The sequence below is a fragment of the Heteronotia binoei genome, chromosome 7 (assembly GCF_032191835.1).
Source record: "Heteronotia binoei isolate CCM8104 ecotype False Entrance Well chromosome 7, APGP_CSIRO_Hbin_v1, whole genome shotgun sequence".
In the NCBI taxonomy this organism is placed as follows: Eukaryota; Metazoa; Chordata; class Lepidosauria; order Squamata; family Gekkonidae; genus Heteronotia; species Heteronotia binoei.
In genome coordinates this window covers 79,899,947-79,912,560 of record NC_083229.1, presented here as the reverse complement: position 1 = coordinate 79,912,560, position 12,614 = coordinate 79,899,947, and the positions used below count along the sequence as shown (strand labels likewise).

Here is a 12,614-nt window from a genome sequence, read left to right as displayed (position 1 = left end):
AAAACATATGGCCTGGCCCAACAAGATCTCATTTATGTCAGATCTGGCCCTCATAACAAAATGTTTGACACCTCTGTTATAGAAGATGGAAAATCTGGAGAACAAACACCATTGAGCTGCATTTCTAGTACAGTAGTAGATACAGAAGCTTATCAGACCCAAAAAGGAGAACAGAAAAGTTTAGAATATCAACTTGTTTTTATAAATCAAACTGTAATACCAGTGCCATTCTGCTGCTTGAGTTCTTGAAAAGCTTTGCTGCTAAGAATGTTAGCAGTGCTGCCCAGTCGCCTTGCTGGTCCAGCTACAGAACTGGAAGCTTCCAGCATAGGGGCTGCATTTATCCCTACAATCTTTTGGCCTTTCCTTTTATTTCTTTTCCCAACCAATTTCCACTATCCAAACCTCTGTTCTTTAAAGCCCACTGTGGATTCACCTGGTTACTGAGATCTCTGACTTCCAGGCCCTCTTATCCACCCTGGTATTTGAGTTTCTAATAGTAGGATTTCCACAGCTAATATGAAATAGAAATACTGGAGTGATTTCCTTTCATTCCTCTATCAATACAAAAATAGCACTAGAGGGGAGTTGTCCTCTGTCTCTTCTGAGATTCATTCTGCCCAGTTAATAACACTGTAGAGTGTGCTCCCTTAACGAGTGTATTGAGCTCTCTTGCCACTTGTTTGTCAAGGTTAAAACTGAGGCTCATGGGGAGGGGGGGCTGGCATTTAATGTTTTAAATGGTTCCATTGGTTTTTAATGATGTATAACTGGCTGCTTTTATCTGAAAAAAGAAACCCGTTATCCCTAAACTTAAGTAGCAACTGCTAAATGTTGAGGTTTCACAGGTGGTGATTGTATGCCTGATGCAACCTTGTGTATCTAGTGCAAATATTTCTTTTGTTCCTGGAAGTGTTCCTGTATTCTTAATATATCAATTTTCTTTTACAGTTCTTTCAGCGAGCCCTTAAAGATGAACTGTGCCGCCAGCACAATTTATATATTCAGCCATATGCATGCTATGAACTTGGCTGTCTTTTGTTAGAAAACCCACAGGTAATAATTTAGTATATCTGAAACTGCTTGGGATATAGTGTGAGGTGACTGTTAGTGGTCTGTCATTTTAGCAAATTTTCATGTGAGCTGTACTGTACAATCTCCCCCTTTTATTAGTTTTGAAAGCATGTTCCTGTGTCTGTGTTAAGCACAGTATACTAGTTTGCTGCTTGCACATTGCCCTGACAACTTTCTGAGTAGCAAATGGAAGCTCAGAACATAAAAATGCACATTTTCTCATCAAACTGAACCAGAGGGATTGAATCTTATATACCCACAACTTATTTGTATGCATATCCCATTATCAGGAAAATCCCAGTCAATCTGGTAATATTTGGTAGTTTTTTGTGTGCTATGTTATAACTAGCACACAAAGAACTACCAATTCAACATTTTGCAAAAACATGAGATTGTAGTGATATATATGATCAGATGAACAGAGATATTAAAATGTCATCCATAATTTATTCTCTGTCCATTCCTTTTGTTAAAACTGCACACGCTGTATGTGCTTATTTATGAAGTTCGCAGTGCTGGACTATGTGAACATTTGAGGCCCAAATCCAAAGTACTCCGCACTCAGTAATAATGCATTGATGTGAGGTTCTTTGCAGTGTAGATATAATTTTAATTGGATTGTTATGCCTTGTGGCGCAGTGATAACATGCCAGAATTCATAGCTCGGGTGAGTATTATGTTAGCATACTAAGACTGCATCTTCAAGGGTCTGTGATCCAATTGTAGGGTAACACAGTCAGTGTTGCACCTCTCTTATGTTAAGTTTTTATTGCTGATGATTATTTGTGTGTGGTTTGGGCTATCTCCTCTTTTCCCCACCTATGCACTCTTTTCTATGAAAAGAAATAGATTTTGCTTATAATGCGTGAGAGAAAGGAGGTGAGGAGCAGCAGCACAGGTAAGGAGAGCAGGCATTGGATGGCTGCCTCCAAAAATGATTTGTCTAACTGCTTGAGCCCTTTTCAAATGGCTTAAGATTGGAATAATCCACACATGGAAGTTCTTCATACTTTTTTCCATTACCTTTCTCTGTCCATCTGGTCTCTAGCTGCACCTATACAGCAAGGATTCTCCATTTCTCTTTCACTGCTGCCATGAATTCAGATGCATCAACTTTGGGAATGAAATGTCTGGGGGGCATTATGGGTACTTCTTCTGACAACTGCAGTTTTCTTTGCATTTTATCCCTTTTATGCCACTGGAGGATTTTTGAGAGCTTTTTGAAAAATCTGTAATTACTATTGTACTATAGCATAATCACAATGTAACAATCCGTTGTTACAGAAGTAAGCCTCTAGTCTTTGTTTTCAACATATAAGGTGCTGCATAATAGATCATTGTGGGGGCACCTCATTTTCCCCTGTATCCTCTTCCGTGCATTATTTCCTTTTTTTCTTTCTTCCTGACAGTTTCCATGCCCTCTCCTGTTTCTCTGCTTCCTTCTTTCCTTCCCATTCACTAGCCAATCTACCTTTATCTGCCATACCTGTCTTCAGCTTTCCCTCCTTCTCTTCCCCTGGCAACCCTTCCTCAGAAAAACTCCATCAAGTTTGCACAATGAGAAACCTGCAAGGACTTCTGGGGGCACCCCACTTTACCACTATATGCCTTCCCCACACTATTTCCATCTTTTGTCGTCCTGGGAGCTCCCATATTCTCAACATCCTCTGCTTCCTTTCCTCCTTGCCACCTAGCAGCCAACCTACCTTGCCTCTGATCTCTCATCTTCAATTATATTTATTATTATTTACATTGTTTATATCCTGCCTGTCTTTACAATGGGAACCTAAAGTAGTTTACAACATTCTCCTCTCCTCCATTTTATCCTCACAAGCAGAGGTAGATTAGGCTGAGAATATGTGACTAGCCCAAAGTTATCCAGTTAGTAGAATGGAGGTTTGAACTTGGGTCTCACAGAGCCTAATCTGAAACTCTAACCACTCCACTCCACTCCACTCCACTGACTTTCATGAATAGTAACAAGCAGGCAGGCCTGGGTGAGTCATGCAAGTCACAGAGTATCAAATTATCTGGTGGTTGCTGCCACCAGCAATCATTTCTCAAAAGCCAAAACAGTCCTGGAAAGGGCTCTGACCCCTCAACCTGCCATTTTCTGACAGAAACCAAGGTTTGACAACCACCACTGATGGCATCACATGAACAGTTGAAACCTTTATACTGACTCAGCCTTGGTCCATCTAAGTCAGTATTGTCTACTGGGACTGACAGGGCTCTCCCAGGTTCCAGGCAGAGATCTTTCACATCACCCACTGCCAGATCTTTTAACAGGAGATACTGAGGACTGAACCTGGAACCTTCTGCATGCCAAGTAGATGCTCTGTCACTGGGCCACAGGCCCTCCTTGGCATCATTTCTTAAAGCTATAGGTGTTCCTTTTTATCATTGAGGGGCTAACTCCTCAATTTTTTTAAAAAAATCAGATTTTTCTGCAAACCTGGGACTGTTCTCAGGTTTGTAGAACCATCTGTCTTCTCTTTAATGGTCCCGGTCATCAGATTTAAGAATTCACAGATGGGGCTACTTTGAGAATTAAATGTGTTGATAACATTATTGTGCTATAGTGCAATGGGAATTACCATTATTTTAAAAGAGCCATCTGGTAGCGCAGTGAGAAAAGTGCTGGTCATGAAGGAAAAGGGCAATGATGGGACACATCATTCCATCCAGACAGCTTGCTAACATACTTGGACCATTTTATTCTGGAAAGATCATGCCAAGCCAGATTTGAGAGTCACTGTACTAAGAGGAAAGCCTGGAAAGTAGACAGAGGATAGCACTGTGCAGATGCTAAAAAAAGAAAAGAAAAAGGAGATGCCGTTTGGAAGCCAGGGTAGAGAAAAGTCACCATGTGAATGCAGCCTGTGTTGCCATGTTCAATGTGAAGGTCTTGAAATTGCCACTGAGGAATTGCCTGCTGCTTATTATTTTCCAGTAAGTTCACATAAGGGCAGCGCAGGCTCATTTAAAACACAAAAAACAGATACCCATTGCAGCTTGCTATAACAGATTTCTCCTTTATGTTTTCATGAAGTTTGAGCCTTCCATAAAGGGGAAATGGGAGATGATACAAGAATTGCTTCCCATTTTTGATGCATTTGAAACATGTAATACATTTAATGCAAATAGGCTGCAAAAATTAATGCTTTCTAGAATATTTTAAGGGTAGAAGGTAGAAGATAACACACAATTATTAGAAAAATTGTGCTGGAACCAACAGTTGTCTTCTGCAAAACAAGGAATCTTTCATTTCTACTGTCTTTGTACGGTATAAGATTCCCCACTTAACAGAAGAGATCCATTAGATGCAGCAAAGACTTTCAAGTATCCAAAAGGGTGGGTGTGTAATGTTGCATATGAAATTGATCAAGAGAGTACCTAAACCTACAACTCTTCAGAAACCCTTAGAAAGGAGTGGCACCCCCCTACCACCACCGAGATTTCTTTTAAAAAAAGAGAAAATTAAGGTTGCGATATCCAGGGTTTCATGCAGTTAATTTCAAATGGACCTGAGTATACATAATAGGGTGCAGTGTTGAAGCCTGGAATTCTTGTCATACACCAGAAACTGAAACTTCCTATTTTGGGGTATTGCAGTGATCTCCCCCCTCCATCTTTTTGTGTAGGTTTTTCCTGTTTATTGAGTCTTACATTGTTAGAACTTTAATTCTTATTAGAGCATTACCATTAAAATGCTTTTAGTATATACATACAAATTTCTGAAATTGTATTTTTCTTTCTGCAGACTGTGCCAAGAGGCAAATCCTTATTGCTTCAGGCCAAGGTAAAACTTTTTTCAACTTTTAAAAAAGTAATTCCGCTTTATCTCTCAGTTTACTCCCTGCTTCTGTGACAATATAACTCAGCTCAATATAATTTTCACTTATTTTGTGAATGTTGGTGCTTTGTGGGTCTTTAGGATGAGTTTCATTCTGAAGTCTTTCATAGTCCATGTCTTAGTGTGTAATGAGTGTGGCTTCATCAGAAACTAAAGGAAACTAGTATTCCATCTGCCTGTGTGCACCAACCTACATTTTCTCAAGAAAGGTTTTCAGCTTTTATTTTAACTTTTGCTGTCTTCAAGAATAATGTCATGTGCCATCCTTCTCTTTAGTCACAACACAGACGAGATTAACATATTGTTAATTGTCTTGTCAATTGTAGGAGGAATTCACAGGGTATGACTTCGAGAACAGGCTGCATGTCCGCATACATGCAGCATTGGCCTCCCTGAGGGAAGTGGTTCCTCAGTGATGGATAGGAAGCCTTCTACTCTCACTGTTTCTGCACTCTAAGACAACTCAGAGAACAAAGCTGTTGGGAAGACCAGCTTCTCATCTGGAAGACCACCTGTGCCAGAGACATTTTCCATAATACATAGAGTGGGTGACGGAAAAGTTGAAGTCTTTAACAATTAGGCTGAAAGGTCAGCTGACCTTGAGCTCAATCCATTAGGAATTTCTCCTAAGCCCTACTAAAAGAATGAAAGCTGAAATTCAGACTGCTGCCCAAGATCTGTGATTCAGTTGGGGTTTGTGCAGAAGAACTGCCTAGAACACTGTCCTTGTGTTCTAATGCTTTGTGGGTTGGTTTTTTTTAATTTTGATTTTAGCCAAGCTGAACATAGTAGCTTGTGATTGTATAGATGAGCCTACAGTAAGCACATTTTGATTTCCTATAGCCAAGGTGGCTTAGTTTCTGCAAGTTGGGTCTTCTTTCTGTTTAAATAGATGTATATGGTCTTTTGTAGGGGAAGAACCACCTGTTCATGAAAAAGTACTGTACATAGGCAGGAATAGATATAATTTTATTTAAAAACGCTGCCCAAATAGATCTGGGAAGGAGACTGTGGCTTGCTGCAGCACAGCAAACCCCTTCCTTTAGATTTATTTGATCAGCCAAATGTGTGTGAATAATGAAACTCTGTATTTAGATAAATAATGAGAATATCTAGAAACTTTTATTTTTCAGACAAATATTTATCTTTACCCCTTTGTTACTGTGTTTTTGAACAGTATGGTAGCCTCTTAGCCTAGCTGTTACAAGGTGCTGACAGGTTCTTTCACTTTTATTTCTAAAGCCTATGAATAAAGCAGTAGCCTTTTAAACACAACACTTAAGATCCTATATTTGTGCCAGACTGATGTAATTAATATGATCTTCAACATGCCATGGGGCCTTCCAAGCCTGTGGTTTGCCATGGCCTTCATAACCCAGTCAGCTTTAGAGCTTTTGAAGTAGTTTGTAACTTCCCTAATTTTTCTGTAGTTACATTATTTTAATATTTTTATTTAGATCAGGCAGGGGTGTAATTCTAGCAGGAGCTCGTTTGCATATTAGGTCACACATCCCTGTTTTAGCCACTCCTCCAAAAGCTTACAAGGCTCTTTTTTGTAAGCTCTTGGAGGATTGCCTACATCAGGGGTGTGTGGTCTAATATGCAAAGGAGCTCCTGCTAGAATTCCACCCCTGAGAGCAGGTATGTTTTAAGAGCAAACAAACCTTAGGGTAATACTTTTTCCAGAGTACTTGAGAATTGTATAACTTTGTGAAGATATAAAGTAGGGTTTATTTTTCCTAAGAAAGTAATACATTTTTGCTCTCTCACTCTGTCTCTCCTGAAATCTATAAATTTCAGTTTCGAATCCTTCTAAAACGTTACCTCTTGTTTGCACTTAATACTAATTGGCTGAGCTGACTTCAAGAGAGTCATGGAATGTAGATAGCAGAACTTTGTTGGTTCCGAGTTAAAGCTGAACAAGTTTCTAAAGCACACATGAAGCTATGTATAAATTGGGAATCCCTCTTTACCTCAGGATGGGAAAATGTTTTGTATAACTTAGCACATGGAAAATGTTTCCTGATGTTGAAATTATTAGGCCAAGTCCTCTGCTTTGGAATCACCGGTTATGCACTGCTGTCCTTTTATCCCTATTCAGTAAAAAGAACTCTGTGGCAGCCAAATCTTCATTTTGTTGTATTCTAAGAAGGAGGTTGAATATTAGGAGGCATGACATAAAGCTTTCATTTATACATGATGAATGCATTTCTTTAAGCCTGAATTAGTAACCCTGAGTCATTCAGTAGTTTGTTTGGAGGATATTCATCTAAATGGATGCACTGACTGACTGCTTCCCATTTTTGTTGCATTTGATAGATATGGGCTTTTACTCTCATGTTGGCTTAAGCATGAAAACATGGTGCACAGAGCCTTATATGTATTTCAATTGCCCACAATTGCAGATTTTGAAGACCCATTTCTGGGCTTTCAGAGTTGAAGAATCTGTCAGGAGATACTCTTTAAAACACACTTTGTTGTATGTACAAACCAGGATTTGAAAAACTGGGGAATGGAGAGCCAACAATATCTGTGTTAGTGCAGGAGTCTCCTGTTGCAGTGTAACCATATTGTTTCACTTCTGGTAGCTACAGAAGACATTAAGATGAGTAGAGAAGAACATGACAACAGCCCCCCTTTCCCCATCTATTGCCCCTGAATGGGTATTCCTGGGACACAAAATTAAAATTTGCAATCTCTGTTAGAGGGACCAAAAAGACCAGAGACTACCCTACATCTGCAAACTGGAGAAAGGGAAATGCTCTTTGAACAGCTGTAAGGGGATTGTGTTGAATCTTTATGTGAAAATATATATATCCCCAAGTTGCAATGCTGTATTTGACAGTAATACACTTGAACTAGTTTTATGCTACAGTTTCTTATAGGTTCAAATAACTTCACCCTCTTTCTTTCTTCAAAAACAAGTTGCTGTCAGCATCATTGACTGCAATAGAACTAAGCTATCTATTATGCCTGCTTCCATGACTTGTGGATTACACAAAACTAAACCCGTGAGCAAGGCTCTTGAAGTTACAAAACTCTTGTACTGGGGTTGTGGGGCCGTTGATGGTTCTCCCTATAACTTTAAGAGAACAATCTTATTCCTGTCACCAGGCCTGTTGCATTATTTCATTTATCTTGCAAGCAGAAGAACCTCTCCTTGTGCATAGGCACTGCTCAGTACCAGACCCATCAGTGTGCTTCCCCTCCCCACCTCTACCGTGTACACCTCGTAGAAGAAACCTCTACCTTGTAAATGTCAAATGTATTTTTATATTAGATTATGCCAGTGATGAGAAAAATCTGAGCTGTATTTTATGTAATCTGATTTTTTAATATATACTTTGTAGCTCGGAGGCATAGTCTGATTGCAATAATGAAGTAAGCATCTCATTGGTTAAGATATACATTCAAAGTTTACTGAGTCAGGTATATTTTTTTGTCATTGATACCTTCAATTATGTTATGAATTCAGTTGAATAATTTGAAATTTTTACATGTCATGTTAGATTGTTTACTGTGGTACGCTACAAATGTCATTATCAGAATGTGTATTTTTTAATTTTTTTGCTGAGTAAACAAAAAAGCTGGATTGTTTTTTGCTCTTTGTAATAATCTCTCTGTTAACATTCTGTTTTTTAAAAAGCTGTCACATTTCCCAAGGATTCCTAGATATTTATCAAAGTGGACTGTTATTTATGGCCACATCAGACACCACTCAGAAGATGCATGGAGTGTCTTCCACTGGTTTCTGTTCTTATTTTCTGCTGCAGCAGAAGACCAGTCAGATTTGTTCGGAGCGGCATGTGTGTGGACAATCCTTTCCATGTAGGCAATTTACACCCTGCTGATTGTTTTAATCAACCCAGTAAAAAGAAATATGGGCCTAAATTTTTTCTCTCCGGTGTTTAGAAAAAGAACCTGGTGAGGGAAATTGATTAGAAAACCAGCCCTTAAAGAAAGGGATAAACTATACCAATACACCAGTTTGGTCAGATCTGTCAGTCTAATAACAAAAACCACTGTCAAATGCTCCATGTATCTCTTGAGTGACATCTAATGTGGTCTTCAGATAATAAACTTGTGCCTGGAATGTCAGTGACACACATACACTGCTGTGGTTGGTTGCCGCACAGAATACAGGGATATAGGAGGCTGATCCCTCCCTAATACCATGACCACATATGTTGTGGAGAAATCCAGCTATTTAAATATGCATGTGGTTTACAAGTGTGTGTATTTGTGTCTGAACATGAGTAGGAGTACAAAAAACCCCATACAAATTGGCCCTCAGTTGTAGCTTGGACAGGAATGTCTCACATATACTTAAAAAACCTTTATTCCATTTTTCCTGTGTAAAAGCTGTACTTGTTCTTTTGCTTTTAAAATGTTTTTTGTTTTCTCCAAAGTAAACATTATTTTATTCCTCCACAACACTAAATGCTAATTTTTCATTCTATTTTCATTTGATTTTAAATAAAATCTGTAGTACCTTGTTTTGACTTCTCCTCAGTGCTTCTGAGAAAAACATCTTGATATGTTGTTAAATACCTGTGTAGGCTGAATCAGTATTTTTTTAAACTGATCAAGAAGGCTGGAAAAGTTATCTTAATAAGAGTTTGGCACTTGTTCTGAGAGTGCTATTTAAGTTTTTAAGGTTGTGCAAGAATGAATAAAAACAGGACATTAACAAATGAGACTCGGAGATTAAAAGATAAAAACTTCCCAGTTCTAAAGATGGAAACATCAGGAGAGGTGAAACTGGAATAGTTTTCTTGGGCTGTTTGAGAGCAAAGGCAGCATATTGGATTGGTAATGGGATATGCTGATGAATGGCGTATAGTGATCTGTATTTTGATGCTCAAATTTGTGACCTGTTGACTCCAGGAATAGTACCCTCACACTTTCAGTTGTATTATTACAGATTACAAGCAGGATTTGGTTGTCAAGTATGACACCAATTAACATTTCTTAGTTGGTTTTTCAAGGTATGGCTTCCAGTTGTGCTTGGCTTTAGGAAGGAAATCAAACCTATAATTGCCTGTAGTACCTGAGCTTTCTTTGACCTGTTTACATGTGACTTGACTCTCTTGCTCATTCAGTTGTGGGCTTGTGGTATCATATGTGGCTCTGTGAGGAGCTAGTGGATGGATGATCATGCCTTGTGCATTGGGCTGGGTGTGGATAAGAAGAAGAAGAAGATGATGATGATATTGGATTTCTATCCCGCCCTCCACTCCGAAGAGTCTCAGAGCGGCTCACAATCTCCTTTACCTTTGAAACCTACCAGCTCAGTTGTTATATGAAATTCATGGATGGGTGAAACTTCGATTCATACCAGCTCCACTCCAAATTGATCTTACAAAATACTGTACCTTATCAGAAACTATTTTTTGGACCCTAAGAAGGCAAAGGGGTCATCTTTGGCATATATACATGTAGACTACCTATTCCACTGCTCTATGGTCTGAAGGAGAAAAATTCTGAACAGACTTTTCCATTTTAGCATTCTGGAATTTCAGTAGTTTCAGAGGGTATCTCTGTTGGTCTGTAGCAGAACAGCTAGAATAGAATCCAGTATCACCTTAAACCAACAAGATTTTCATAGTATAAGCTTTAAAGCAGGGGTGTTGAACATGCAGCCCGGGGGCCAAATCAGGCCCTTGGAGGGCTCCTATCAGGCCCCTAAGCAACTGACTGTCACCTGCTTCCTTCTCCCTCTCTCTTGCTTCCTTCTGTATAACAGCTTGCTTTGCAAGGCTTGCTCAATAGCACAGGAACTACACAGCAAAGTCTCTATTTTCTCCATTGACTGAAGCTCCTCCCTTGGGGAGGAAGGGCGAAAAGAGAACTTGCTTTGCCAGGTCCTCTCAATTGCACAGTAGAGCCAAGCCTCTCTTCCTTCTATTTGCTGAGGCTCCTCCCCCTTCTGACCCCCTGGGGAAGGGAAGAAAGAGGCAGAGCTTTCTTTGTCCAGTTCCCTGGATCACATGGGAGAGATACAAATAAAGTACCTTTAAGACCAATGAGTGCTAATGTTTTAAGCATGTTTTAAATTTTAAAAAATTAATTGTGTTTGCCTGTGTTCTTTATAAAGTTTATATCTCTGCTACCTAATCTTAAATAGGTATACACATGACTCAGCCCAACAAGGTCTCATTTATGTCAGATCGGGCCCTCATAACAAATGAGTTTGACACCTCTGCTTTAAAGAGTCAAAGTTCCCTTCCAGAAAAATGAAGGCCTGAACAGGAGCATTTCTAAAGGCTCCAGACTTCTCTTGCTGAGGATAGAGAGAATTTATTCCTCTATCCCCACCTCTCCCCCGATGGGGGACATCCAGTTGACAGTTAATTGCTGTTGCTGAAAATCTAGGTAAAACAAAAGGACATGTATTTCTTAGTTCTTGTCCACCTAGTTTACTTTTTAACATCATTCTATACATTATAAACATCATTCTAGTCTGCCATTAGAAAAAAAGAATACATAAAATGAAAATGGGTTAAGTATTTGTAATGAGATATACAGCCAATACCCCTTATTTGAGTATATCAATACAAAAAATTATTCTGATCACTATTATTAAAGAGAAATACATTGGAGTACTGTGGATGTATAGCTATACTCAGTGAGAGTTGGTTTAGAGTTGGTTTAATGAGATAAAAAACCAATATCCCTGTTCAGTCCTGGGGAGGTGTTTGTTCCAAGTTTCATAATAGTTTGTAATTCAGCAATTTTTCTCTCCATTGTTCTTGAAGTTCCTTTTCAGTAAAACAGCCACTTTGAGATCACCTATTGAGTGCTCTGGAAGGTTAAAGTGTTCTTCCACAGATTTCTCAGTTCTGTAATTTCTGATGTCAGATTTGTGTCCATTTGACCTTTGGTGTAGGGTTTGTCCTGTTTGCCTTATGTAGAGAACTGAAAGGCATTGCTGGCATTTAATGGCATGTATAATGATGGAAGATGAACAACTGAATTAGCCTGAGATGGTGTAGACTTTCAGCAACAGCAATTAACAGGCAACTTTTATTACCTTTTATTGCTATACAGACCAAATGGTCTCCCAATTTATTACACTATTCTGCCATTTGATCCTAACTTTGTATCAGTTTACATTCTTAACCCACCAGCTACACGTATTTCAGCCCACTGAAGAAATATGCATGGATACAAAAGCTTACATTCTGAATAAAACTTTGTTGGTCTTAAAGGTGAAACTTGACTCCTACTTTGTTCTACTAATGTTTGTTTGTTTGCATTATTTATAATCAACAAATGGGACATTCAATAAAAAATGAAATATGATTTGTCTCATAGAACCAACCAGAACTCTAAAAACAGAATTGAAGCAAAGTGTTAATACAACATATTAAATGATACAAAATTACACAATGGGATTCAATGCACAGTAAACTTTACACAGCACTACAAACTGTAAGTGGGATGGGGACAAGTGTGGATCACCTGCATGTGTTATTTAGATACCTTTCCCTGATAAATTTCTAATATGGTTTTAATTTTCATGGGAAAGTTGTGCATCAAAAGTGCCCATATTCCCACGTGTACCACATCCATCAGGGCACCCTCCCCAAATAGTCTGGTATATGTTTGTTTCTTTGGATGGTGCAGAGATACAATTTCCCACACCTCAGAAAGTTTGCCATGCACACCAAGCAGCTGATTT

General features: G+C 38.9%; 1 protein-coding gene across 1 annotated transcript in view; it reads left to right on the top strand.

Annotated features, from left to right (window-relative positions):
- The window catches only part of TTC39C (tetratricopeptide repeat domain 39C), a 97,657-nt gene extending 92,128 nt beyond the window's left edge, over positions 1 to 5,529 (top strand). Inside the window, exons 12-14 of the mRNA XM_060243895.1 lie at positions 952 to 1,056; positions 4,838 to 4,876; positions 5,257 to 5,529. Of these exons, the coding sequence (XP_060099878.1) occupies positions 952 to 1,056; positions 4,838 to 4,876; positions 5,257 to 5,346 (234 nt within the window). The 3' untranslated portion in view covers positions 5,347 to 5,529. The remainder of the gene's footprint in view (positions 1 to 951; positions 1,057 to 4,837; positions 4,877 to 5,256) is intronic.
- The last annotated feature ends 7,085 nt before the right edge of the window (positions 5,530 to 12,614 follow it).